The 25,963-nt window shown below is 41.3% G+C and overlaps 1 protein-coding gene across 1 annotated transcript; it reads right to left on the bottom strand.

Annotated features, from left to right (window-relative positions):
* Nucleotides 1-534: 534 nt before the first annotated feature.
* On the bottom strand, nt 535-10,472 carry LOC308381387 (RPA-related protein RADX; the record flags this gene model as incomplete). Its single annotated transcript, XM_080858948.1, has 15 exons — nt 535-950; nt 1,492-1,644; nt 2,276-2,587; nt 2,943-2,986; nt 3,374-3,430; nt 4,048-4,133; nt 5,708-5,826; nt 6,077-6,250; nt 6,417-6,512; nt 7,090-7,206; nt 7,819-7,910; nt 8,032-8,134; nt 8,975-9,146; nt 9,388-9,539; nt 9,893-10,472. The coding sequence occupies 15 exons, from the start codon at nt 10,470-10,472 to the stop codon at nt 826-828; spliced, it is 2,382 nt and encodes a 793-aa protein (XP_080715074.1). The 3' UTR covers nt 535-825.
* Between the last annotated feature and the right edge of the window lie 15,491 nt (nt 10,473-25,963).

The following is a 25,963-nucleotide window of genomic DNA, read 5'->3' as shown; positions in this document are numbered from 1 at the left end:
ATTTTTGCCCATCTCTGGCGTAGATGATGTTATTTATGTGTGTCTTGCCATGCGAATACATATAAATATAGTCCCATTCTGGACTCGAACCCTCAGACACCAGAGGTCGGAGTGGTCATAATTTCTCAACACCTCGCTAAAATGTATCATATAGTTCAGGGAATTATATTTTCTCACTGCAGAGTTCCGTTTATGCTGGTCATGAATTGACAGAGATACATACCACGTGTTTGAGCAGGATTAGCAGAAGAATGCCACATAAAATGTGAAAAAAGTGAAGGGTTCTCAATATGTTCTGAATGCACCGTATATAAAAATTACAGTAACCTCCGTTGATCAACAAGAACTGAATAGAATTGCCAATTCTTTTGGCAATGGTCAGTCTTATATTTGCACAACCACAAAAGTACATCACATGGTATAACTTTAATACTAACATTACTTTACAAAACATAGCTCCTTACACACACAGTATGTAGCAGTATAGGGTTATAAATACAACGTATAAAATATAAATATAGTCCCACACTGGACTCTAACCCTCAGACACCAGAGGTCGGAGTGGTCATAATTACACAACACAACACCTGTTGGATTAGATTAGATAAATCTGTCGCTAAAATGTATCGTATAGTTTCAGGGAATTATATTTAATATTATTATATAAAATGTGAACCAAAATGGTGTTTACATTTACTTAAATAGTTAAGTTACTTAACATTTATACAGAACAGGTAATTAAAGTGCTTTTCACTATCACATTTAAAATGGGGGAGTTTTTGTGTTGTACACCTCTATCTTGTAAGTATTTCACATCCATATGGCTTAGCTCTGCAAGGGAAAGGCGCGACTTAGGACCAGCTCCAGCCTGTTTCTGCCCAGCGGACAAGCCTCCAGCACACACACAAACTTCTGATTCACCAGCTGGGATTTAATGGCCATCAGGTCCGCTGTCAGGAGGAAGAGCACATGATAATTTACATTTAGTCATTTAGCAGACGCTTTTATCCAAAGCGACTTATAAGGATGTATACACATTTTACTTTTACACTGCACATCAGGAGAAATAAGGGGTTCAGCTTCGAAAGGGAATCGAACTAGCAACCTTCTGATTACTAAACGACTTCTCTACCTCCTATACCACTGTCGCACCCAACAGCACATGATTATCACCAACATAGTTCCACTGGGCTGAATATCAGGCATCCTCTCTTCCACCCCTTCTTTTGAACATTAACACACCTTTCACACCTACCCGTTGGAATGCGTTGAGCCGTTAAGGGCGATGGATCCCCATTCACTTTGAATGGGGTGTCGTCATCCTTTGGCGAACTGAATTGTGGCTCCGTTCAGTTCGGCAACGGATTACGTCACCCCATTCAAAGTGAATGGGGATCCGTTAACCCTGACGCATCAACGCGCTCTAACGCGTACGTGTGAAAGGTGTGTGACATCACCTACGTTTCCAACACGCGTCACGTCAGTGCTTACCTGGGCTGGGGGGCGGGGCTTGTGGTGAGAAGCCACCGTGTGATAGGATGCTCTCCCAGGTGTTGGTGTGTGGGGAGGGGAGCGGCCTCCAGTGGTTGGTTTGCAGGGAAGCAGGAAGGAACAGGGCATTCAGTACCACTCCATCAGACAGAGCTACAGCACACAGATGGAGGGAACAGGGCATTCAGTACCACTCCATCAGACAGAGCTACAGCACACAGATGGAGGGAACAGGGCATTCAGTACCACTCCATCAGACAGAGCTACAGCACACAGATGGAGAGAACAGGGCATTCAGTACCACTCCATCAGACAGAGCTACAGCACACAGATGGAGGGAACAGGGCATTCAGTACCACTCCATCAGACAGAGCTACAGCACACAGATGGAGGGAACAGGGCAGTCAGTACCACTCCATCAGACAGAGCTACAGCACACAGATGGAGAGGACAGGGAGGGGCAATGTGATTGGCTGTTGGGCAGAAATATCAACAAACTTTTGCCATAATCGCAGAGTCTGATTTTCAAAGTTCATGGATTCTAGTCTTAATATCTGTAACGTTTCCTCGTAGCTAACAAGCCTAGCTCATTTACATTAGAAGCCTAGGAGGGGTCTTAACAGTATATATGGCTAAAATTGGAGATGCTTGTTGTTCAGTCCTATACCGCTGAAACCGGAGTATGCTGCTTCGTCACTGCTCTTTACTGGAATAAAGATTGCTGCATCAGAAACAAAGAAACTTCCTTAATTTCTTACACTAGTCTTAATATCAGTAACGTTACCTCGTAGCTGCAGTGTGTAATGGCCTTTGTAGAAGGCAGCAGGGCTGAATGACTCCAACTCCTCATGAGGGAGGAGCTTATGGAAGCTTCCGGGCTGAAGGGCTGTGGCGCTGGCCTGAACGTGTCGCCGTGGGAAACAGAACCTCCGTGGAACGGTCTCCATCGCAGCTTGGGAGAGGCCGAAGGAGCAGGCAGGGCTGGTGTGCGCAGTGATGTAACTGTCACTGTCACTTTCGTCGTCATTACCGGGAGTATCCGTATCTTTCTCATCGCCTATGAGAAACTCCAGCGCACTATCGAAGAGAGATAACTCTGAATACAACAAAACAAACAAACAAACAAACAAACAAAAAGACAGAGTGAGAAAGAGAGAGCAAATGGAAAATCAAAGTCTATGTCAGGTACAACAATAAGAACTACCACTCCAAATTGAGAGGTAGAGATTTACATTTTACATTTACATTTAGTCATTTAGCAGACGCTTTTGTCCAAAGCCAAGTAGAAGGGAGAGAACAGTCAAGCTAAGAGCAATAAAACCTGGTGTACCAATAAATAGATGCAGAGATAGAAACAGATACAGTCACACAGCATCAATTTCATTCAAAAGCTACTCTACACAAACACTGATCACCCACTGACCCTAACCCCGTTATATAAGACTCCTCACCACTGTCAGAAATCTCCTCTGGGTCAGATGAAGGTAAAAACAGTCTGAAAAGGACAGGCCAGGAGTGGGAGAGGGAGGGAGAGAGAGAGAGAAAGAGAGACAGGCCAGGAGTTAAACATACAAACTTCCACATACATAGTAAATCAGATTCTGTACACAGCATGTAAATGTACTATGATCTACTTATTGCAGCACTCAAGGTGCTTTACATGTTCATGCCTCAGACGTCATCTACCCAGTCTCACACAAACGGCGGAGGCGACTACACAAGGTGGCAACCTGCACACCGTGAGCGGTTTGGGGTTCAGTGTCGTTCACAAGGACACTTTGACACTTGGTCAGGAGGGGTCGAGATTGAACTAGCAGCCTCCCGATAGTTGAAGGACTCCTCTACCTCCTGAACCCCTCCGCCTTTGTACTTAAACACACACCTCTTCCTGGGAGTTCCAGCTGTAATGGGGTTTGGCCTTTTCTGCGCTCTTGGTGACCTGTATAAAAGGCCAAATATTAGCAAAACAGCACAACAATCAATCAACAGCACATCAATCTAATGTTTGGACAATTCAAAAAAACATTCACACCCAGTTGTAGTAAATGTACTCAAACATAACCAGTTGTAGTAAATGTACCCAAACACACCCCTAGCTGTAGTAAATGTACCCAAACACACCCCTAGTTGTAGTAAATTTACACAAACACACCCCTAGCTGTAGTAAATTTACACAAACACACCCCTAGCTGTAGTAAATGTACCCAAACACACCCCTAGCTGTAGTAAATTTACACAAACACACCCCTAGCTGTAGTAAATGTACCCAAACACACCCCTAGCTGTAGTAAATTTACACAAACACACCCCTAGCTGTAGTAAATGTACCCAAACACACCCCTAGCTGTAGTAAATTTACACAAACACACCCCTAGCTGTAGTAAATGTACCCAAACACACCCCTAGCTGTAGTAAATGTACACAAACACACCCCTAGCTGTAGTAAATGTACCCAAACACACCCCTAGCTGTAGTAAATGTACACAAACACACCCATTTGTAGTAAATGTACACAAGCACACCCTAGCTGTAGTAAATGTACACACAAACACACACCGTGTTCTTTGCTGAGGCTCTGCTGGTAAGCCTGGGGTTGAAGGAGCAGCGGGAGGAGTGGAGAGGAAACTCATGTGTCCATCATCCTGACAGAGAGAAAAGAGGGGGAGGAAACCATTGATCACTGATTGCACCCCTATGGTAGGCTGGTATTGGACCGGCCCAAACCGTCACTGATTACGGTTCCCGGGTAAAGCAAACGGCGCGTGTTGCGACTGTCACCAGCCAAATGGGCACTGCTGCCCTGCCACCCTTACAAAGCTTACGACTAGAATCTCCACATATACCAAACTAAACAAAATGCTCAATGCCAGCAAAACTAAAACATATCTAAACAAATGCAATACCCCCCTAATCAACAAAACTGGGCTACAGACAGCGTAATTGAAATTGAATTGAATTGATTCCAAGGTCACTTTCGACCTGACTCCCAATGTGAAGAAAAAAAGCCACTGATATAAGGAACCGATTTGTTATTTACTTGGAATAAAACAACAACAAATATTATTGAAAATGATCAGATCTGTTCCATGGGCCTCTGTGTGACTGCAAGTAGTATACATATGTGTTCTTCTTCCCAATATGTGTGTGTGTGTGTGTGTGTCTGTGTGTGTGTGTGTGTGTGTGTGTCTGTGTGTGTGTGTCTGTGTGTGTGTGTCTGTGTGTGTGTGTCTGTGTGTGTGTGTGTGTGTGTGTGTGTACCTGATGATGGTACTCTACAGCACCAATGTGTGTGTGTGTATGTGTGTGTGTGTGTGTGTGTCTGTGTGTGTGTGTGTGTGTGTACCTGATGATGGTGTGTGTGCGTACCTGATGATGGTACTCTACAGCACCAATGTGTGTGTATGTGTGTGTGTGTGTGTGTGTGTGTGTGTGTGTACCTGATGATGGTACTCTACAGCACCAATGTGTGTGTGTGTGTGTGTGTGTGTGTGTGTGTGTACCTGATGATGGTACTCTACAGCACCAATGTGTGTGTGTGTGTGTGTGTGTGTGTGTGTGTGTGTGTGTGTGTCTGTGTGTGTGTGTACCTGATGATGGTACTCTACAGCACCAATGTGTGTGTGTGTGTGTGTGTGTGTGTGTACCTGATGATGGTACTCTACAGCACCAATGTGTGTGTGTGTGTGTGTGTGTGTGTGTGTGTACCTGATGATGGTACTCTACAGCACCAATGTGTGTGTGTGTGTGTGTGTGTGTGTGTGTGTGTGTGTGTGTACCTGATGATGGTACTCTACAGCACCAATGTGTGTGTGTGTCTGTGTGTGTGTGTACCTGATGATGGTACTCTACAGCACCAATGTGTGTGTGTGTGTGTGTGTGTGTGTGTGTGTACCTGATGATGGTACTCTACAGCACCAATGTGTGTATGTGTGTGTGTGTGTGTGTGTGTGTGTGTGTGTGTGTGTGTACCTGATGATGGTACTCTACAGCACCAATGTGTGTGTGTGTCTGTGTGTGTGTGTGTGTGTGTGTGTGTGTGTGTGTGTGTACCTGATGATGGTACTCTACAGCACCAATGTGTGTGTGTGTGTGTGTGTGTGTGTACCTGATGATGGTACTCTACAGCACCAATGTGTGTGTGTGTGTGTGTGTGTGTGTGTGTGTGTGTGTGTGTGTGTGTGTGTGTGTGTGTGTGTGTGTGTGTGTGTGTGTGTACCTGATGATGGTACTCTACAGCACCAATGGTGCACTGGACACAGAGACGCTTGGACTCCCTGTACTGGAGCCGCCCACACAGAACCTTCAGCTCCTGTCCACTGACCAGCCCGGGATGAGCTGCGCACACACACACACACACACACACACACACACACAGACACACACACACACACACAAATCATCACTTGCCAGGTTGGACTCTAATAAGCAAAACACCAATGGACACCAAAAGACTTCAGTAGTAAGGCTTCTTCAAATGTTTATTTTTGCATTCAGACTCAGCAAGAAATATAAACATTGTACCCATAGGTCCCAAAATGTTCATACAATCATATGTGCATGCAGTATGTATGTGCCTGATCCATACCTTTCCGTTCCTCCATGAAGATTCTGAGTGACGCCGGAGGGGGGGGATAAATGAAGTATCCTCCAACCACAGACCGGCTCATTACATCACCTTCATCTGTCTGATCAAGCCATTGGAGGAACTGCCTGAATGGGCGAATACCTTTATATGGTATTGCAAGGGGGCAGCCAGTACCTGCAATGTGTCAAAACATTGTGTGTGTGTCAGCAGCACAGTATTAGGCCACCCAAACTCTTGACACGTGTACATAAATAGAGAATAACTGTGTGATATGCCAATGTCAAAACATTTTCTGACAAGGCATGTGAAAGATTTGTAGTGGAAGTGTTTATGTGGCTACCTGTGCAGTACACCTGTGTGTACTGTGTGTTGGTCAGGTAGTAGAACTGTGATGATTCTTTCACCAACTGGAGCCTGGTGCAGACAAACACTGCCACTGAGAAAGAGACAGACTGCATCACCAGGAGGCAATGTGCAACTCTACGTATATGTAAGCCATTATCGCTGGCTAGATATGGTGTTTGAACATTTCTGAATAAATATTGATTTTTAAAACTTTTCAAGCTAAACTGCAATACATAATTTTTTTTCCCCAGTAAGTCAGAGCATCTTATATTACATGTAACTTTTTATTTCTCCATATTCTAAAATGGACATTTGTAAGTTGCAAGGAGACAACAAGAGAACAGGAGAACAAGAAAGAGATGAGGAGAAGAAGAGACGAGGAGAACAAGAGACGAGGAGAACAAGAGACGAGGAGAACAAGAGACGAGGAGAACAAGAGACGAGGAGAACAGGAGACGAGGAGAACAAGAGACGAGGAGAACAAGAGACGAGGAGAACAAGAGACGAGGAGAACAAGAGACGAGGAGAACAAGAGACGAGGAGAACATGAGACGAGGAGAACAAGAGACGAGGAGAACAAGAACAAGAGACGAGGAGAACAAGAGACGAGGAGAATCAAGAACAGGAGATAAGGAGAACATGCAAAGCATGGAAAGGGTTCCACTCACTGGGTTGGATCGTGCTCTGAACATCAGGCTGAGATGTGGAGAACAGCTTAACCATGATTGGTTGTTCAGAGGTCCCATCCTCCAATTGGATCCAGCGGAAATTGTTCATCTTTCCTTCTGTCAATACATTTCCCAGAAAAAGTAAATACCTTAAATCCATTGATGTGTGAAGGGAGTTACAGAGTTACAAAGGCTTTAGTGTAATGGTGTGTGATGGTGTGTGTATTTAAGAGTGTGTGGGTCTGTCTAAGTAGGAGTAGCATATCCGAAACTCTGTGCATTCCATCAGGTGCACAATGTTGACACACTCAGGGGCGGACTGGCCATCGGGGAAACCAGGGAAATCCCCGGTGGGCAGATGGGGTTTGGGCCGGTCCAATACCAGCCTACCATTGGGGCGTAACTATATGGGGTGCAGCAGGTGCGATTGCACCTGGGACTGTGGGTCTTGTCGTGGGCCATCGACATATTTACGTCAATCTAAATAGTCTGAAGGCAGAATATGTGTGCGGAAGGGAGGGGGCGTGGCGGAGGCGGTTAGTGATCCACCCTGACGATTTCACAGTTTCAAGTATTGTAGGCAGAATATGTGCCCGGGGGGAGGGGGCATTTGTATTTGAATCTATAAAGCCATGCTGATTACTGTTACCACCACTATTATATCTAAAACATATACACAAAATACTCTGATCAAAATGTAGGTGTCTGTGTCAGAGTTCACAAGATTACCCTTCTGCAGGATGCACTCTGGCCTGCCAACGAAGACCACCAGGCCGACCACATCACAGATGTTACCATGGGGACTCCTCTGGAGATCGGTCCTGGAACAACCCACAACCAGCACAACAGTCAAAGCCACATCATGTAAGTTTGAATGCTTTTTGTGGCTAACTTTTACATTCTCAAATTATTTTTATTTGTGTATGGAGAGCGTGTACATACCCCTTACAAAAGTCATGTGGTACACCTGGCAACCGCCACTCTGGAGACACCGGTGACACTATGGAAATTATGGCACTTGGGTGGGAGGAGTTTAAACTGATCTCTATGAGAGAAAGAGATAGATAGATAAACTTGTATTAATCCTGTGAGGAAAATTCAATTGTCAAAGCAGCAAGGTAGTAGGAATAGGATTCAGGTATATACATAAACATAAATGAATAAAAATTTGAAAAAGAAATTAAATAAATAGATAAAATTAAGACAACGAAGTGCAGCTCCGCTGGCATAAATTACATAAAACTAAATGTTTGGTTGTGTTGGTTGTGGAGTGAGGAGTGTAATGCCAGCTGTGCAGTTGAACACATAATTTCTTGAGTTTAAAGTTGTTCTGGCAGTTAGGTTAGTTTGGACATTTTGTCTGCACATATTCTTGCTGTAGAGCAGTAAAGCAGTATTTGTTATTTTGTTGTTACACTCTACTGCTCGTAGCTTGTTTGTTCTCTCCTTTATACGTCGCTTTGGATAAAAGCCTCTGCTAAATGACTAAATGTAAATAAAATAAAAACCTCATTACGTCAAATGGTAGGATGCCTGTTCCATGCAAAGACAGTGTTATACACATTTTTAAATTTGTTTACTATTATTGTGCATCTTTAAGTTAAGTTCAGTAGTGCATGTTTGTGTGTCAGGCTACACTGTGCGGAGCTTCTTCTTCTTATATGGCAGTTTCCCATTTCAATACACAGTTCTTTGCATTTTTGTTGAAAACTGCAAGGTCTCTGTGCGGAGCTGAAGAGGGGAGAAGCAGACCACTGTACCAATGTCAGGCTACACTGTGTGCTTTCAAAGGGACCGGACGAGCCCAAGTTAAGTTCAGTAGTGCGTGTTTGTGTGTCAGGCTACACTGTGCGGAGCTGAAGAGGGGAGAAGCAGACCACTGTACCAATGTCAGGCTCTGGTTGCTGTCCAGTGCGGTGGCTGAAGCTCTCCCGCACCCTGAAGCGGCTCAGGCGTAGCACCATGCCTGGATGCAGGCGCCGGTGCCACTCCACACACATGGAGTTCCAGAGGATCACAGACACGCTAGCCGACGCATCCGCCACCTGCATCTCAGCCTAGGGGAGGAACAGGTGCATGGATCTTTTTCTCAACACTGAATTATCATTTCATCTGAGAGAAAAAACAAATATAATGATATAATAATATAATATGATATAATAAGATAATGTAGAGGTGTCCTGTAATAATCATATACAAAAGCTTTACATATGTTTATGTTCTCAGTGTATAAAATAGGTCAAACTATACATGTATGTAACAACTAAATGTAATGTTGGAATGGAAAAGGCATCTTACCTTGTATGGGCATAAACAGTTCTGCTCTGCTTTGCCATAATGCATCAGTCGAGACTTCTGCAGGATTCTGACACGAATATCACCACGGATTCGTGACCCATCAGTCAGAAAGCGCTGGCGCACGTCGCTGAGTGAAACTGGAGAACGAGATGCTGAGAAAAGAATTTGGACAATATCTCAACAGGTGGTTAAAACATTGAGCTACACATTTAGTGGACAGCATGCAAAGTCAAATATGACAAGTCGGAACGACGTCAGACACCCGAGTCTCACCATTCGAAATGTCTGCAGCACCTAAACTCATCCTAGTACGACATGTCCTAAGGTTTATAGTCACTGGTACACTGTTTTACCATCTCCTGCGTGTGATAGCCTTAAAGCCACTTGCTGCTTGCCAAGAAAATGTGGCATTTCAGGACTCAAATATCTACAAACATAACAAGGCATGGTTCACAAAGAACAACTCTTTTGGATAGAACTCGGGACCAAAACAAGGTTAACTCACCTGTGCGTTCATTCGTGTCGTCCGGTGGCCGGTCGCGCCACACTTCTCCAGAAAAGTCGTGGTCATTCCAGAGTGGTAGATATGTGGCTCTCCGTGCTCGTAACGGGAGAGGACTTGGTTCTACCCCTGTCCACCAAGGAAGAGATTTAACAGTTATTCCAGACAGTGCGCGCAGACCAGCATCTTGGTCAGACTGCTGGTCCAATTCCAGGTTTGTTACGAGAATATCCGTTCTACCCTCTTCAAGGTTTTCTTCCACGAAGAATTCCACATTTTTTAGGGTACTACCACAACGAAGGTGGTTTTTCACAATAAGATGATTTAATCTAGGTTCAATGGAGACGCGAATCTTACAGTCTCCGTCTGTCAAAGTGGCATCATACAGGCTGTCTGAGGCTTGAATACTTCCCTGGAAAAATACCGCGAAATTTGCGTCCCTCATGTAACGGTCTAACGAGAGGACATACAGAGGTTCTTGACACGTCCTATTTTGTCCTGTGCCTAAACATGAGCTTAGTTTTCTCAAAGTCCGCTGCAATGCACAGCTGGAAGGCTGCGCAGAGGTAGGAGTGGAAGCCATTTTTAAATATGTATTCTTCAGTTGTTCAGTATTTTGTCTAAAGGCAAAAGAGCTCGACACTGCCGCCTACTGGGATGGAACACATTGCAACAAATACGGACTATTTCCACGACGTTTGCTTACCCTACGGGTCTGACACTACGAGCTCTGTCTGCAATAAAGCAAAAATGATTAGGAAATATATCAGTATTTAGAAGTGGTTCAAATGTACGTAATTTTATGAGACATTATTGCGTTAAGCCCTGGTTCCATTTTTGCTCGAATGTTATTAACAAATGACTGATTTTTTGGGGGGTAAGCTAAATCATTGTTTATTATAGCCTCAGACCTAAATAATGAGCATTTTCATTAAGTATGGGAAACTCTTTTTTTACCTCTGAGGTAGGCAAAAAGGCCTAAATATGCAAACATTTCTTGTTTTCTTTGTCTCTAACTGTAATAATAAAAAACAAACAAATAAACATTTCAGCTGACATCTTCAAAATAAATGTACTCCTTTTCTTTTATGACCTACATATAGTTATCCATCCTCTCATCAACTTGCACTAGAGTGTGACACTACACAAGGCCAGAAATATCGTAGAATGGCCCCTTATGAGGGTAAACCCTGCCCTTACTCTGCCCCAGGACAGAATGGCCCCTTCCTATATGAGGGTAAACTCTGCCCCAGGACAGAATGGCCCCTTCCATATGAGGGTAAACTCTGCCCCAGGACAGAATGGCCCCTTCCTATATGAGGGTAAACTCTGCCCTTACTCTGCCCCAGGACAGAATGGCCCCTTCCTATATGAGGGTAAACTCTGGTAAACTCTGCCCCAGGACAGAATGGCCCCTTCCTATATGAGGGTAAACTCTGGTAAACTCTGCCCCAGGACAGAATGGCCCCTTCCTATATGAGGGTAAACTCTGGTAAACTCTGCTCAATGATCAGTAATGTTGTCTGGTTCCTCACTCTTAGGTGGTGTGCACGGATAAGGTGAATATGATGAGTTTTAGCGTTGCTAGTATGAATGTGTGGGGGCCATAGTGAGTGCCTCTTTCTTGGGCTGAATAGACTCATTGCCTTTGCTGTCATGGATCAATATTAAGATTGACAGATGGGTCGATGAATATAAGATTTTCTACTGGTGTATTAATTATTTATTTGTCAATACGTGACCTGATGAAATGTGTATTTATGGGATTTTTAATGGAATTTTGTATTGAATTTCTGTGTCTAACATATTGCTATATACAGTCATGGACAAAAATATTGGCACTGTCAAGCTAAAAAGGCACCGGATGCCAAAAAGAGCCCGGGTGACGTAATGTTGACTTTCGAACGCCTCTTGAGTGACAGTTTCTATGCCAACGTTAGCATTACGTAATCGGGTCACCACGTAGGCCGGGCGCTTATTAGCTTTAAGTCTCAGAGTCGTTCGAAAGCCATCAGCTACTTTTTAGTCGCTTAATATTGTGCCTTAACGGACACTACGCACCCGGACACTTTTTAGCTATCAGTCAGAGAGTCTCAAGAGTTGTTCGAAAGCCATCAGGTACTTTTTACAGGCTTAATATTGGCTGCCGGTCTTTTGTAAGTAAGCACACATCAACATGTTTCGCGCGCTAGCATCTATATTGCTAATAGCAATTCCTCCTTTTGTGCGACAATATTAAGCGACTAAAACGTAGCTGATGGCTTTCGAACTACTCTTGAGACTCTCTGACTGATAGCCAAAAAGTGTCGGGGTACATAGTATCCGTTTAGGCACAATATTAAGCGAATAAAAAGTTTTAGCTACACCTGCCTGCTGGTAACCTGTAAGTTAGCAATGTCCGCTAGCATGTCAAAGCTAGCAAGCCCCCGTTGTTCTTTAGTAAAATGCTGTGCAAACAATGCCCTGTTTTGTTCAAATTTAATTGTGGATGCCGTCAGATATGTCTTAAAATCACAACACATTAAAGACTTTCTTAATTTAAGCACAACAACAGATGAATAGCTTCAAGCTAACAAGATAGCTCGTTACACTAGCACGAGCTAGCTAATGAAATGTGCTTACTTTGATACTATAACCAACTAGCGAATCAACCACTTTCCTACCAAAGTCAAACATCAAGCACATGGTTGTTTTGGTTGGTTTATTGTAGGTCAAATACAAGCAAGCTGGTCTCAGGTAGCAAAGTACAATGCAAGATGCTCTGAGGTAAATCGCGTTAGGGTGACGTATTGGCGTTGGCATAGCAACTGTCACTCAAGAGTCGTTCGAAAGTCAACATTACACCATCCGGGCTCTTTTAGGCATCCGGTGCCTTTTTAGCTTGACAGCACCCCTGCACTTCTGTCAGATAATGCACCACTACTCCCAGAAAAGTGTTGCAATTACAAATGCTTCTCTTTTCATATGTTTATTTACTTAGTTTGCATTTGAAAAACACAAAAAATCTGAGAAATAATGCCATATCTGACTTTATTCCACATAAAACTCAAAAAATGGCCGGACAAAATTATTGGCACCCTCAACTTTATAATGGGTAAAAACAAAGAAGTACAAATATCTGAAATCAATAGCTTCCTGTAACCATTAATGAGGTGTCTTACACCTCTCTACTAGAATTTTGGACCACTCTTCTTTTGCCAACTGCTCCAGGTCTCTCACATTTGAAGGGTGCCTTCCAGGGCCGGAGTGGGGCCACTTTTCAGCCCGGGAATTTCAGGCCCATGACCGGTCCACTTTTTCCATGGTAGCGGAAATTGGATAAATGAAGCAACAGTTCAGCTCTTACTATTCTGATTTTTTTTTTAATTAATACCATGGTTCAGCAAATAATGTAAAGGTTAAATAATAATCCACTTAAAATGAGAAGTCAACTAAAAATATTCCGCTATTCCACAAGGATAGGTTGATAATTAACAAAAGCAGAAATGAATCCCACTCTTCAACAACGAGGATATTGATCTAATGTTTACAGTTCAACTCACAGTACAGTAAACAGTTACATTGGGAATAGCACCAACAGCATCTACAGCATCAGTAACTGCCTAAGCATTGCACTGGTTTCAGCCACTTTATCGATAACTGTGTCACTGCTTATAGACATGAGGATTTCCTTTTCTGTGCACATTAACATGAAATCCTCCAAGTTCTCCTGACTCAATGAGCTTCGAAACCTATTCTTCACAAATGTTAGGGTTTGGAAAGCTTCTCTCACATGCAACCTACCTGTGTGATGGACAAAGTCAACCCAAACTTATATGCTTACAGGTTTGGCAGAAAACTTGTTTGAAAACGACCATGTGTGTACGACGTTGAAAAAGGAGGGGCAGAAATATTCGTTTCTGTAAATACCCGGCTATGTGTAAATGTGGTCTCAAGCACCAGACCAAACGTTGCAGCTCTAAACTCACATTAAGGACAGGAAATGAAGCACACACAGAGATCCCCGAAGGAATTTCTCTCCAGTCTGTCAGAACAAGTAACTTTTCAAGAGTAGAGAAAAGTTCCTGTATTAAACAATATTTTACAAGAACATTGAAGAGCCTAAATAGAAAAACATCTAGGCTCCAGTGCAGTAGAGTTGTATTTGAACCTGTAGCACCTCCTTCAGGCTAAATGTAGCCTATACACTTAGTCAGAGCACACATCTTCAGGTCACTTAGTTTGCAGCAGGGTTAATACCCATTCCAGTTTAATATGCACAGTAAAGGTATTCATTTTTGAACCTTTTTTTTCTATACATTGTTATATCTGTGTTAAGCAATTTAATTTTTCTTTTTTTTAGCTCAATTAACTTTGAAAGGAAAATTCTGATGAATGCGCAGGTCAAAAAAATGACGTTATGGCCCCCTAATTTCTAAAGTCTTAACAGGAATACCTCCCCCCCCCCATCAAACCTCTTCTTACTCTCCACTTCACCACATGCATGCTCACGTTGCTACCTATGCACTTGGTTTCCATCAGTGCTTTATACATGCAAGCCTAACCGAGTATCTGGAAGGAAGTATCTGGTGGTGACATTTCCGACCAAATGCACATGCAACTGTCCATCATGCTGTAAAGCAGTGTGTACGCAGTGCATGTGATCTGCCTGTAAGTTTGGAGGCTTTCTAAAAACCTTTGAAGTGGTTCCCAAAATGTGGGGTGGGCCCTCCAAGGGGGGCCTGAAGTTAGAGCAAGGGCTGTGGGTTGAGGGTGAGAACATTAAACAACGAACAGAGGTCATTTATTATTAATACAACTGATATGCAGCTAAAAAGAACTGATCCAAAGAATGAAATTAAGCATAACCAATCATAAAACAGTACTTAATCCAGACTAAATAATCCAGAATGTTATATGTTCAGAGCCTTCACTGTCTGTTCTAAGCAATATGATCACAGACATGCCAATAGAGAAAGTGGCATGCATGTAGGTTGATGTATGATCTTGACTTGCTCATTATGACCCACTCAGAACAAATAAACTAAATAAATCCAGACAGTTTTAAAAAAAGCCCTGATCAAATCAAATGTAAAACATGTTTAGCTTATAAAACATTTGATGAAATTCAAATGTAGGAAAAACTGCAACAGCTGTTTAACTGTCTTTAAGTAACACTTTAACAATTTGACAATTTTTGATGTATGGTTTCATAGGCAACTAGTTTTGGTACATTCCTCAAATGTATTTTGATAGCATATGTGAAGAACAGATAAACACCTGTGTCTTCCCCACTAGTCATCCAAGACATGCTCTATGAAGTTCTGTGTAACGGGCTGGAACCGGCTGCAAAAATGGAAGAAAAGCTTTCACACGCATGACATTGCCAGCTATACTGCCAAAAGACGTTAGTGTGTTGGCAAGCTTCTATCAGTGTCAGCTGGGCTGTTGGTGGTGTTTGCAAGTTTTTGAACGCTTTTTAGGTAGTTAGCTTACTAGTTTTGGAACAGAACTCTGTATTGCTGCTTTAAGTTTTTGATTTTTTTCAATTTATGACCTTACATAAGCTTTATTATTAAAACCAGTTTGACACCGTATTGGTGTCGGTTTGACCCCTCCCCATTGCCCCTCCCCATTTCCTGAGTTTTCGGGGTTGTCAGTAGAGAGAACATTATGAACTATGGAGGTCTGAAAGAGGCATCATCTGTAATCTACTGTGTATATGGGCCATTCTACCGAATTCGTGTAATATGCAGTCCCTCAACAATAAAAACTATTTACAAAACAATTAGGTATTAAGGCATAGATATTTAATTAGAAAATGTTATGGTCTATATAAACCCAATGCATTACATGAGATAGTGATAAGCTAAATATATACAAAATCATCATTTATAGGGTACTTTCTATTGAAAAGTAGCTGTCCCCAACCCTGACATCTAAATTTCAATGCCTTTAAATAACACTTTTCAATTTTTTTAGATTTTTTCCAATGATTGAATTTCAAAGATCTTTATGATTGGGTTGAAACAGAACTTGGAATATTTAGACTTATTGTGGGTTTAATTTTTAAATCAATTTACTATACTCAAAAAATCATGTCCCTAGTTTTCATGTCACTACCGAAACACATGAGTTTTAGTCCATTGGCTGAGCCTGTGTCTTAGCCACGACTCTGCATTTTTGACCATGCAGTGACACTGCATCTCTGTCCCTCATGGTTGAATGGTAAGTAGCTAAATCCCATAGTTTTTATATAAATGTGTTCCAAAGTCTGAAAATCGACGTGTAACCTTAAGAATTGTCACTACCGAAACGCATGTTTTCTTCAATTAAGTAAACCTTTTGGGGTTTCATGGAAAATCTTATGTTTGTATGTGTGTTCACCTCTTCAAAGATGTGTTTGCAAGCCGTGTGATTGCTAGAATTCTTTATTTATGCTTAAAGTTAGCTAGAATTGTCACTACCGAAACAGTCACTACCGAAACATATGGTAGTGACCAGATGATTTCGGTAGTGACAAAATGAAATGGTAAGTAGTTCAATCCCATAATTTTTAAATAAATGTGTTGTGTGGACTAAAGGGCGGCCCAGAGCACCTTTTGGATGATTTTGGGAGAGAAATGAACATCCATCCAACAGTGCAGTCACTACCGAAACAGTGCAGTCACTACCGAAACAGATAAATTGAACTTGAAAATTTGGTAAAAAATTCATTTCTATGGATTTCATTGTGGAAACCTTCAAGAAATATTTGTAAAAATACTCTTCAGAGAAGGGAAGGAAACACAATCTGAACAGGTCAATAATAATACTTTTTTACTATAGTAAATGTGATGTTTCGGTAGTGACAATTTTTGGAAGAGGAAAAACATTCCAACACATTCTGAAAATACAATATAAAACTTGACTGTTATTTTACTAGATATGTGTACTTTAGATATGGTACAATATATATACGGACAAAGTTTTGGGAATAAACCATACAAAAATTCAAAATATATCCGACATGACTTTGCATCAATTCGGTAGAATGGCCCATATATACAAATATGTGGATATGCTGGAAGACCTATTTGTTGGTGATTTTCTGCAGGGGTAAGTGAACCCAAAGAAAATGGGACATTTTGTTTAACATATTGTATTCTTTAAGCTTTGATTATACACAAAGGGACAGGGGTAATCTATGATTATTATGAGTGGATGTTTGATGTCTACTCAAATATCAGTTTTTTATGTGGTTTGACACCAGTGAGTGTAATCACAAGTCCTTGAAATACACTTAGAAATGCACACCTATGTCAAAATATTCAGTCAAGTATTATGTGCTAGTTGCTGGTTAAGTGTGATATATTGTCAAAACGGCTCTCCCTTTCTCTGTGTGTGAAATAAGGAAAGGATAATAGAACATAAATACAACTGACACTGGAGCCATTTTGATACATAAACCAATACAGATCTTTATATTGTAGTTCTTTTCTATTCTCTGTTCAAACTGATGAAACTGATAGTGTTTGTGAACACCTGGAATCTAATTGGAAAAGTTGACTGCAAAACAAGACAGGAATATAGATAGTTTCAAAGACAACTGAGCAATGAAATGATATTGGTTAGTTTGTGGAAACACCATCATATATTTATCATAGTTGATAGTTGATTTGCTAAAATCATGAGAAAATGCTTGAAAATGGAAAACCATCATCTTCAAGAATACAATGACAATACCTTTTGGTCACCAGGACTTTTCCCTACTCTAGTCATAATGCCACTCTTCAAACATGTTGCATCAACAAAACTATGTAATGAACCTGCGTGGAAGTTCTTCTTCAAATGGAAGTTATATCTGATGGCTAATAGTGAAAGCACAACAACTGAATGATTAAAATGTGTCTTCTGAAAACTATGTTTTAAAAATGGCAGAATGTTATATGTTCAGAGACTTCACTGTCTGTTCTAAGCAATATGATCACAGAAATAGAGAAAGTGGCATGCATGTAGGTTGATGTATGATCTTGAATAGCTCATTATGACCCACTCAGAACAAATACACTGAATAATGCCAGTTTAGAATAAATGTGTTGTTTCCCCTTTTAGAGTTCTGTTCTTCTGAAAAATATACTACATCAAAGGAAAGGGAAGTTTCAGGACTTCGGGGAGGATACATTATGTATCCAGTGCCGGTCTCTCAATTTGGTAGTATGAGGATTGAAGGACAAGAGACCCTTGCAATTGTCTTTGGAGGTCAGGTTAGAATTGAAGAGAAGCCTAGGTTTAAGGATCGCCTGCGCTGGGACAGTCAGACTGGACACTTCTCTCTTCATAACTTGACAATTGCTGACTCGGGCAGTTATGTCATAGAGAGCACTGAGGGCTTAAAAGGAAAGTATAATGTTAAGCTAACTGTGTATGGTAAGTATTAATTTCTTAAATACACCCCCAGTTGTACTTATACTGTATTCTAACTAACATCTATGCTTCAATACAGATTACATTTTATATAAGGTGAAAGGCAAGTGCTCTAACTGTGAGACATGTAATTGGAAAAAAGTTTTATATGACCATCTCCAGTTTGATGCTGTCAGACCCCAAAAGCCATGTTTGTGCTGGTTAAAAATGTGGGACTGTGAAAATGGCTCAGATAAATAAATGCACACGTGCTAGACCGTATAGCAATTGCAGAATGCATAAGTTAGTAATTCAGTAGGTACTGTGGCACTGTTATTCTTCAAACACTACATGCCAAGTGATGCCTACCCCATACTGCAAACTGCAAAGCCTACTAAAATTAGTGATTCAAATTGTAAATGATGTCAGCCGGACAGCATAGACCTTGCACATTGTATGTACGTGTTTAGCTAAAATTGGATAAACCATGTAGCTGTTGAGACATGGGAGCTATAGACCTCTATCCTAAGCACTGTGACTTTACTATGAAAATCTAGTTTCCAAACACAAGTGCTATTGTGAAAAGCTTCTTCTTGTGACATATGGTTGGTGGCACTTGGTCTGCTCTGTATCTTGGGGCAAGATGAATATATTGTGACAACCTAGCCGAAGCTACCAATTTCAAGCGATCAGTTGCCATTGCCAATGTTCATTTCACCTGTTAACAATCTGAATCTAATCGGTATAGGTGAGCTCTGTGGTTCGCAAGGAAGATTCAAGTGCTTTAATTTATCCTACAGCATTTTTCTTCTGACTATAACTGAACTGTATGAACTGCAATACTTATACCAGCTTACAGAGTGAGTAAACTGAGTGAAGAAGTCTGCTTTACCTCAGGCGTAATATCAATGTGGGTATAGGCCACAGGAATAAAGGTAGCTTCTCGAAATGGCAGTAGCAGCGAAACTTGATATAAAACATAGATAGAAGTACAAGTAGCTAGTGATGAATGTGTTCCATACAAAAAATTGAAACAGTTGTGCAGCAGATATGCATCTGAGGATAAAACACTCTGAAAAAAATCAGCTACGGCTCTGTAGCCCAATTTCTAAACTTAGTTACCAAGCATATTTTAAGTGTGTATGTGTTCTCACATGCATTTGGGGAAATGTAATACTTGTTAACAACTCTCATTTTGTAATTTTTGTAAGATTTGAATCTATTCGAATATGAGTTTCATCAGTGTAACTTCAACTCGTTTACCTTTTCCTTTTCCAGAGCAATTGTCCAGTCCTAAGGTGACACTGCATGACAAGAGTTTGTGCACTTGGACATGCTCCGCGGAGAATGGCAGAAATGTCTCTTTGTCCTGGTATGAAGAAAACATGCTGTTGAACCAGACTAGGAACCCTGACATCAACACCAATCTGAGTCTTCACCTTACAAGTGAACGCTTTTCCAGTTATAAATGTGTAGCTGCCAACCCAATAATCAATGTGACATTCCAACTGTCGTCTGACCACTTACAGGAGAGATGTTTTTCATCTTCTTCTTCTCCAGGTATGACTCCAATCAATCAATCAATCAATCAATCAATCAATCATTCATCCTCCATTAAGGCAAACAGGATGTAAATCACTACTATACAGTGATCATTTTTATCTTACATCCAACGGGAATGAAGGTAGCCCTTCATAGCCTATTGGAAAACTATATACATTCTCCTCTCCTGATTTTCTTATCTTCATTACAAATGAATGTAATTTCAAATATTATTAACAACAACAACAACAACATTGTGCAATGTGAACATTTACATAAAATGCCTTGATTACACTGAAAATGTTTCCTTTTCCTTTGACAGATTCAGAAAAAGACAAACACATACTCCTTATTTCAGTTAGAGTTCTGTGTTTGGTCTGTATTATTGCAGTAGTTGGAGTTGTCCTTTGTCTAAGGAAAAGAAGGGACCACATAGAAGGCAGGTAGCAATTTGTCCATCCTATTTTCCCCGCTTTTAGCAGAATGCATCTTGAAAAAAATGTAATATGATTTTCAGTTAATATTATATGGAAGCCCTGCATTGCATGTGATGAAAAAAAATATCTTGCTCTGTAAATGGTCATAGCAGTAAATTATCCACTGAACTTACCTACCTGCAGCACAGTGTTTTCAGTTTTCAGTTTGTGTCTTGTGGTGATATAGTCATTGGCCACACACAGAAATCTGCTCACATAGCCCTGCCCAGGGACGTGCACAGGAGTGGGCTAAGGTTGCTCGGGCAACTGCCTGTTTGCCCTCCTCGACTGAAGTTGCCCCTCCGAGGGAAATATATATATTTGCGATCAGGGGACGGGGGCTTGGCAGCAACGGTTAGTGAGAGTTTAAAATTATATTGACAAAATTTGCGTTCAGGGGACGGGGGCTAGCAGCGGCGGTGACAAAAAAAATGAATGTGTTGCCCCTTTTTCCAGGGCAGAGCAACTTCAAAATTCTTGTGCACGTCCCTGGCCCTGCCTGGTCCAGTTCTGGAGAGAAAGAGACGGCTGCTCTCAACATATTGGTGGCTGAAAATGTAAGATAGTGGAAGAATGATGCACTAGCCTTCATCCAAGTAAACTGAACGCCTATACAAATCAGCTACCCATCACCTGGTAGCACAATTCATAAATCCCATCGAAAAGACGTTTGAGGGGATGTGTTTAGAATCACTTGACACTTGCCAGCCTAGTTTAACACAGCTGTTTTCAATAAAACAAGGCGAGCAGGTGGTTAGTAGAAGAAAAAGTGATATTATGCTGCAATACCGAGCAGCCAGTCCCTCTGTTTGCCAAAAGAAACAAAACGTGAGACTTCTGCCCACCTGATCTGCTGCCTGATGGTCTTTCTTAAGACTTTTAGGTCTGTTTTAAAACAGGGAAAGCTCCAGCTGGGGCCACCAAAAACGAGGAGGTCTGGCCACCCGCCCTTTGACAACTGGGCCTGGAAATGCATAGGTTTAAAAAATGGGTTTCAGAGTGGAGACTTGCAGGAGAGGCAAAAACTGAGCTTATTGAAAACAATGACAACACGGACCCAACTTTATCCACGGTTCATTCTCGATGATGCTTCAGGCTGGATTCACGCCCTCCAGAACTTCCACCACGTCTGTAATGTTTATGAGCTATAACATTATCACAAAAGTGACGTGTGGCATGACTCCCTACAGGCATGCGCAGGTTCGGTCTTCATGCAAGGCAGAGCCCCCGAGTGAACAGTACAGTTGTATAATTGCCTTCTTCATATCAGTAAATCATCTTTCTTTCGGTCTGGTTATTAATACCACACATAACAAGAACATCACCACGTCCTCATTGGCAATGAATAGAAAATCTATTTCTATTTCTGATTATTATACAGCTCCTCAGAATGTGGCAAAAAAAGATCAATTTTATTGAATGGGCCAACCCAGTGTTGGGAGGTCTGATATTAATTTACATTGACCACAGCAAAAAATTCACATCTTTCATATCATTCCGCAAGAAATCCATTTACTCTCCGTAGTGGAAATTCAGTGTAACTTCTTTAAAGTTCCATTCACGTGGAGATCTATTTTTTTCTCAGTGGAATGCACCAAAATCACTTAAAAAGAGATATTTTGGAGGAATGTCTTATCGTTTTGGTCCGGTACACAACACTACATAGGGCATATCCTGGGTGGCTAGTGGGGAAGACACAGGTGTTTATGTCCTTCAAATGACCATATGCTATCAAAAGGAATTTGAGGATGGTACCAAAACTAGTTGCCTATAAATCCATACCTTAAGTGTCATTGTTTTACTATAAAACTACCTATATGCCGTTTCCTCAGTAACAAGGCCTATCTGTGCCATACGGGCCATATCGGCGAGCCCTAGGCGGTACATACAGGTTTTAGTGTTTACAACCAGCAAAAAGAAAAGTCAGTAGGTGGCACTGGCACACTGACTGAAATTAATACAGTGCTGTCACATGTAACAGAATAAAATCTGTTGTGACGTTACGGCATGAATCTTTGTTCACTGGTAGCGTTACTGTCGTAACTCTGTGGTTACTCCAGAGAAGTGCTCGTGTTACAGTGACAGCAGAAGCACTAATCTCAATTTTGCGATTGATGTGATGCCTCTGAGTGTGAGTTTAACTTTTTTTACCCAGGAAAAGTTTACCATTGTACCTTTGACAAAGTTCACAGATTTTAAATAGGGAGACTATTTAGTAAAATGGCATCAATTAGAAACACAAAGTTTAACTAAACTGCTAATTTTTGTTTATCAGAAGGTTTTATTTTCTGTGTTGAATGTCCCATGGGGTTCATAAGTGATGGACCTCGGGCTGTGCCTCCAAGGCAGTTCTTCAGTCCGACTCACCTACTCATTTTCTTGTTGAACGTGGCCTAATAAGATCCTGTGCCTTATTTGGAAACCAGTTTTAGCTGGCAGCGTGCATACTTGAAGAGAATTCACAAAGAATGATAAATGATGGGAACGTAAGCCTTTTGTCAAGGAAAAGTATGTTCTCTCCTGGTAAGAGCTAAACAGGGCTCATGCTGTGACTGGTATGAATTTCTTAAAGGGGTTAAATTAACATAATTTTATTAATTAAATGGCTATCATGCTTTCTTGTCACTGGAAGCTAAATGACGTCTTGCTAGCTTTCATTTGTAGAATCGAAATATATTCAAGGTACTTTATATGGCAGGCCATGAGACAAAAGACACCTGATATACACACTTCACAGCACTCTACACGGCACAAGGGGGCAGAAGAGATGCACATATATCTAGACCAGGCAACATGGACTGAAATGATAATCACCAGGATTAATCTGTGGCGAACAGGGACACCATTTATCAGCTTTAGTGTACCTACCAACCTGGGAGTCTTTAAGCCTGAAGTGAAAAATTAATGTTTTTTGTAATATGAACTAATATGAGCTAAAAATCTCACAACTACAGGGTTTCTTACAGTCTGAGCGAACATCTGTACCAACCGAAGCAGTTGGAATGGAATGATATCACGGAAGCCAGAAACACTTAGAGCGAGATTGCTTTGTAATGACTTCATTTCTCTGACGGTATAGGAACACAAAGTAAAAAGCCAGTTTACGGAGAAGGTGGAACGCCGTAATAGTGCCATTCAGTGTGGTCCCATTATCATTTTTCAATGTCAGTTTGTGCATGCAGGCATTATACTGGCAGGAAGATTAATCAGCCTTTTGCACGGCATGCAGGCTCTTGTTTAATGTCCTCGAATGACCAAGATCACTTAAGCTTGTCTCATGGAGTTCCAAAGAGGATGAGAGCCAGTCCGTAGGATTTTATTTTTAGAATACCGGGTCAAAGGTGTAGCATGCAAGGTGGCTTCCCATCTACACACACATAGATAAACATGTACACACATGATGCGATGGAGAGACTGTTTCTTGTCTAAAGTTGTTAGGGTGTGAGAAGAACATGTTTGAAAAAGGTTCGTCACAAACCAGATAAAGCAAATCAATTATTTTCTTACAGTAGAAAAGCATGCACTTGGAAAATCTGTGCAGAATGTATGCTTTAGACCAGTGGTTCACCTGGGTTCGATCGAACCCCAGGGGTTCGTTGAGCCACTTTCAGGGGTTCGGCAGGGGTCAAGACACACACAGTATAGCCCGGTTCACACTAGCAATGTCGTTTTGAAGAAATCATATTTTATTTTTCAAATTATGAAGGGTTCAGCGAATGCACTGATGAAGCTTGCAGGGTTCAGTACCTCCAAAAAGGTTAAGAACCACTGCTTTAGACAGTGTTCCAAAAACAGCTAAACTCTACATTACAAGGCAAACATTTTTTATTCTACTGTCTTGTTTGCACACATTGCTTACAAAATGTCTGCAGAAAGATCAGACTTTAAAAAAAAATCTGTAAAATATATTATTTCATTTTGAATCTGCCCTGAACCCTGCAGCCACATTTGTGTTCTTGATATTTTAAAATTAAGAACAGCTGATGAGAGGTCAGTTTCACGGATACGAACTCAGCTCAGTTTCACACATTCTAATTTAGAACAGTTTGCACGAGGTCAGTTTCACATATTTTAGAACAGTTTCTGCAAGGTCAGTTACACATATTTTAGAACAGTTTGTGAGAGGTCAGTTTCACATATTTGCTCTTAAGAGGTCAGTTTGCAGATTTGCTCCGAACTCATTTCAAAGTACAAATCTCAATTTCATGTTTTAGATTTCAAGCGGATTCCCTCTTTAAATAATTATGACCTTCTATGAAGTCTATATCCTCCCCAGTCTTCAGCATTCATAATGCATGATGCATTCTGGTGTACTAATGTGTGTGTCTTTATATTCCTCCATGGGTCTGTGTTTTCCAAGATGTTTTTAAATAGTTAAGAATACAAATGAATACAAATTGTACAAATGCTCCTTGATACAACATTTCAATTCATTAGTCATAGATTCATGTGAGATTTTCAGTACCTGCAGTTTTCATTTCGTGTGTAAAACTTACATGAAAGACTGCAGTGCTCATAGATTAAACTCAATGTGTAATTCAGAATTGTCTCTGGGCCCTTATTCTCACTTGCCAATGTCTCCTTTTAACACATCACTCAGGTGCTGAGTGCTTATTAAAACATACCATAAAAGTACAAATAACCGCATGGAGATTTTTCACAGTGTCCCCACAATCTCCCCCTCTGTCATAACTTAGTGGTGATGTATGGCTTTGTGCTGCATTAAAGTGAGGCTTTGCAGTTGCGAGTCTTGAGTGTGTTCTCCCTGGTCCACGTCCTGGTGAAAGACTGTCCGCTCCTGTGTTGGTCATGAAGAGAGGAATTTGTTAACAGAGAAGAAACGTGGTACTGTACATTCCCCTATATGTCAAATACTGCTGCTTGATTTAAAAAATCCATTACATAAATTTGCTGTAGCAAAAAGACTGATATATTCCTTGGGAAAAGATTTGGGACGATCAATAGCATTAATCAAAACACAAAACTCTAAACAGCAATGAAACATTGACTCATAGGGGGGGGGGGGGGGGCACGGTGGCACAAGGTGATAAAGCCCCCAACTTACGGGCTACATTGCCCGAGGGGACACAGGTTCAAGTCTGGCCTGATGTCATTTCCCAATCCTCTCCCCACCTCTTCTCCGCCTTGCTTCCTGTCATATCCTCAACTGTCCTATCCAAATAAAGGCATAAACCCCCCCCCCAAAAAAAACATTGACTCATATAATAATGTAAATCTTTGAGTTTGCAGGATCTGACACATAGAGAACAAGTGATCTCTGCCCTGAGATAGATCTTGAAAAAAAAAAAAAAAAACACAATTGTATTCTGTTTCCTTAGCACTAACGGACGCTCTGGCATCTGTCTCTGGAGTCCTATGATGGCACTCTGATGGATTCAGGCTTTTTCTTCTCACTATCCTCTTCCTGCTGTGTACAGCACGACTCTGTAGATGGCTCTCTGGAGTGACCTAACCAAGTGTTCTGGGAAAGGTGCAGTAAATCAGTGACAGGATATTTAGTTAGATATAAGACATTTCTGTGAGGCAGCGCTTTGTGCACCCAATGTTCTTTTATTCATGAAGGAGCCAAGATTGTATCCTTGGCTAATTTTTCAGCCGCATTACAAGAATGTAAGATGTTCCCTTATGTTTCTTAACACTTTCTCATCTATGCCTGTGTCGTGGCCTCTGT

The sequence above is a fragment of the Sprattus sprattus genome, assembly GCF_963457725.1.
Source record: "Sprattus sprattus genome assembly, chromosome: 20".
NCBI classification, from domain to species: Eukaryota; Metazoa; Chordata; class Actinopteri; order Clupeiformes; family Clupeidae; genus Sprattus; species Sprattus sprattus.
This window is presented reverse-complemented; position numbering and strand designations above follow the sequence as displayed.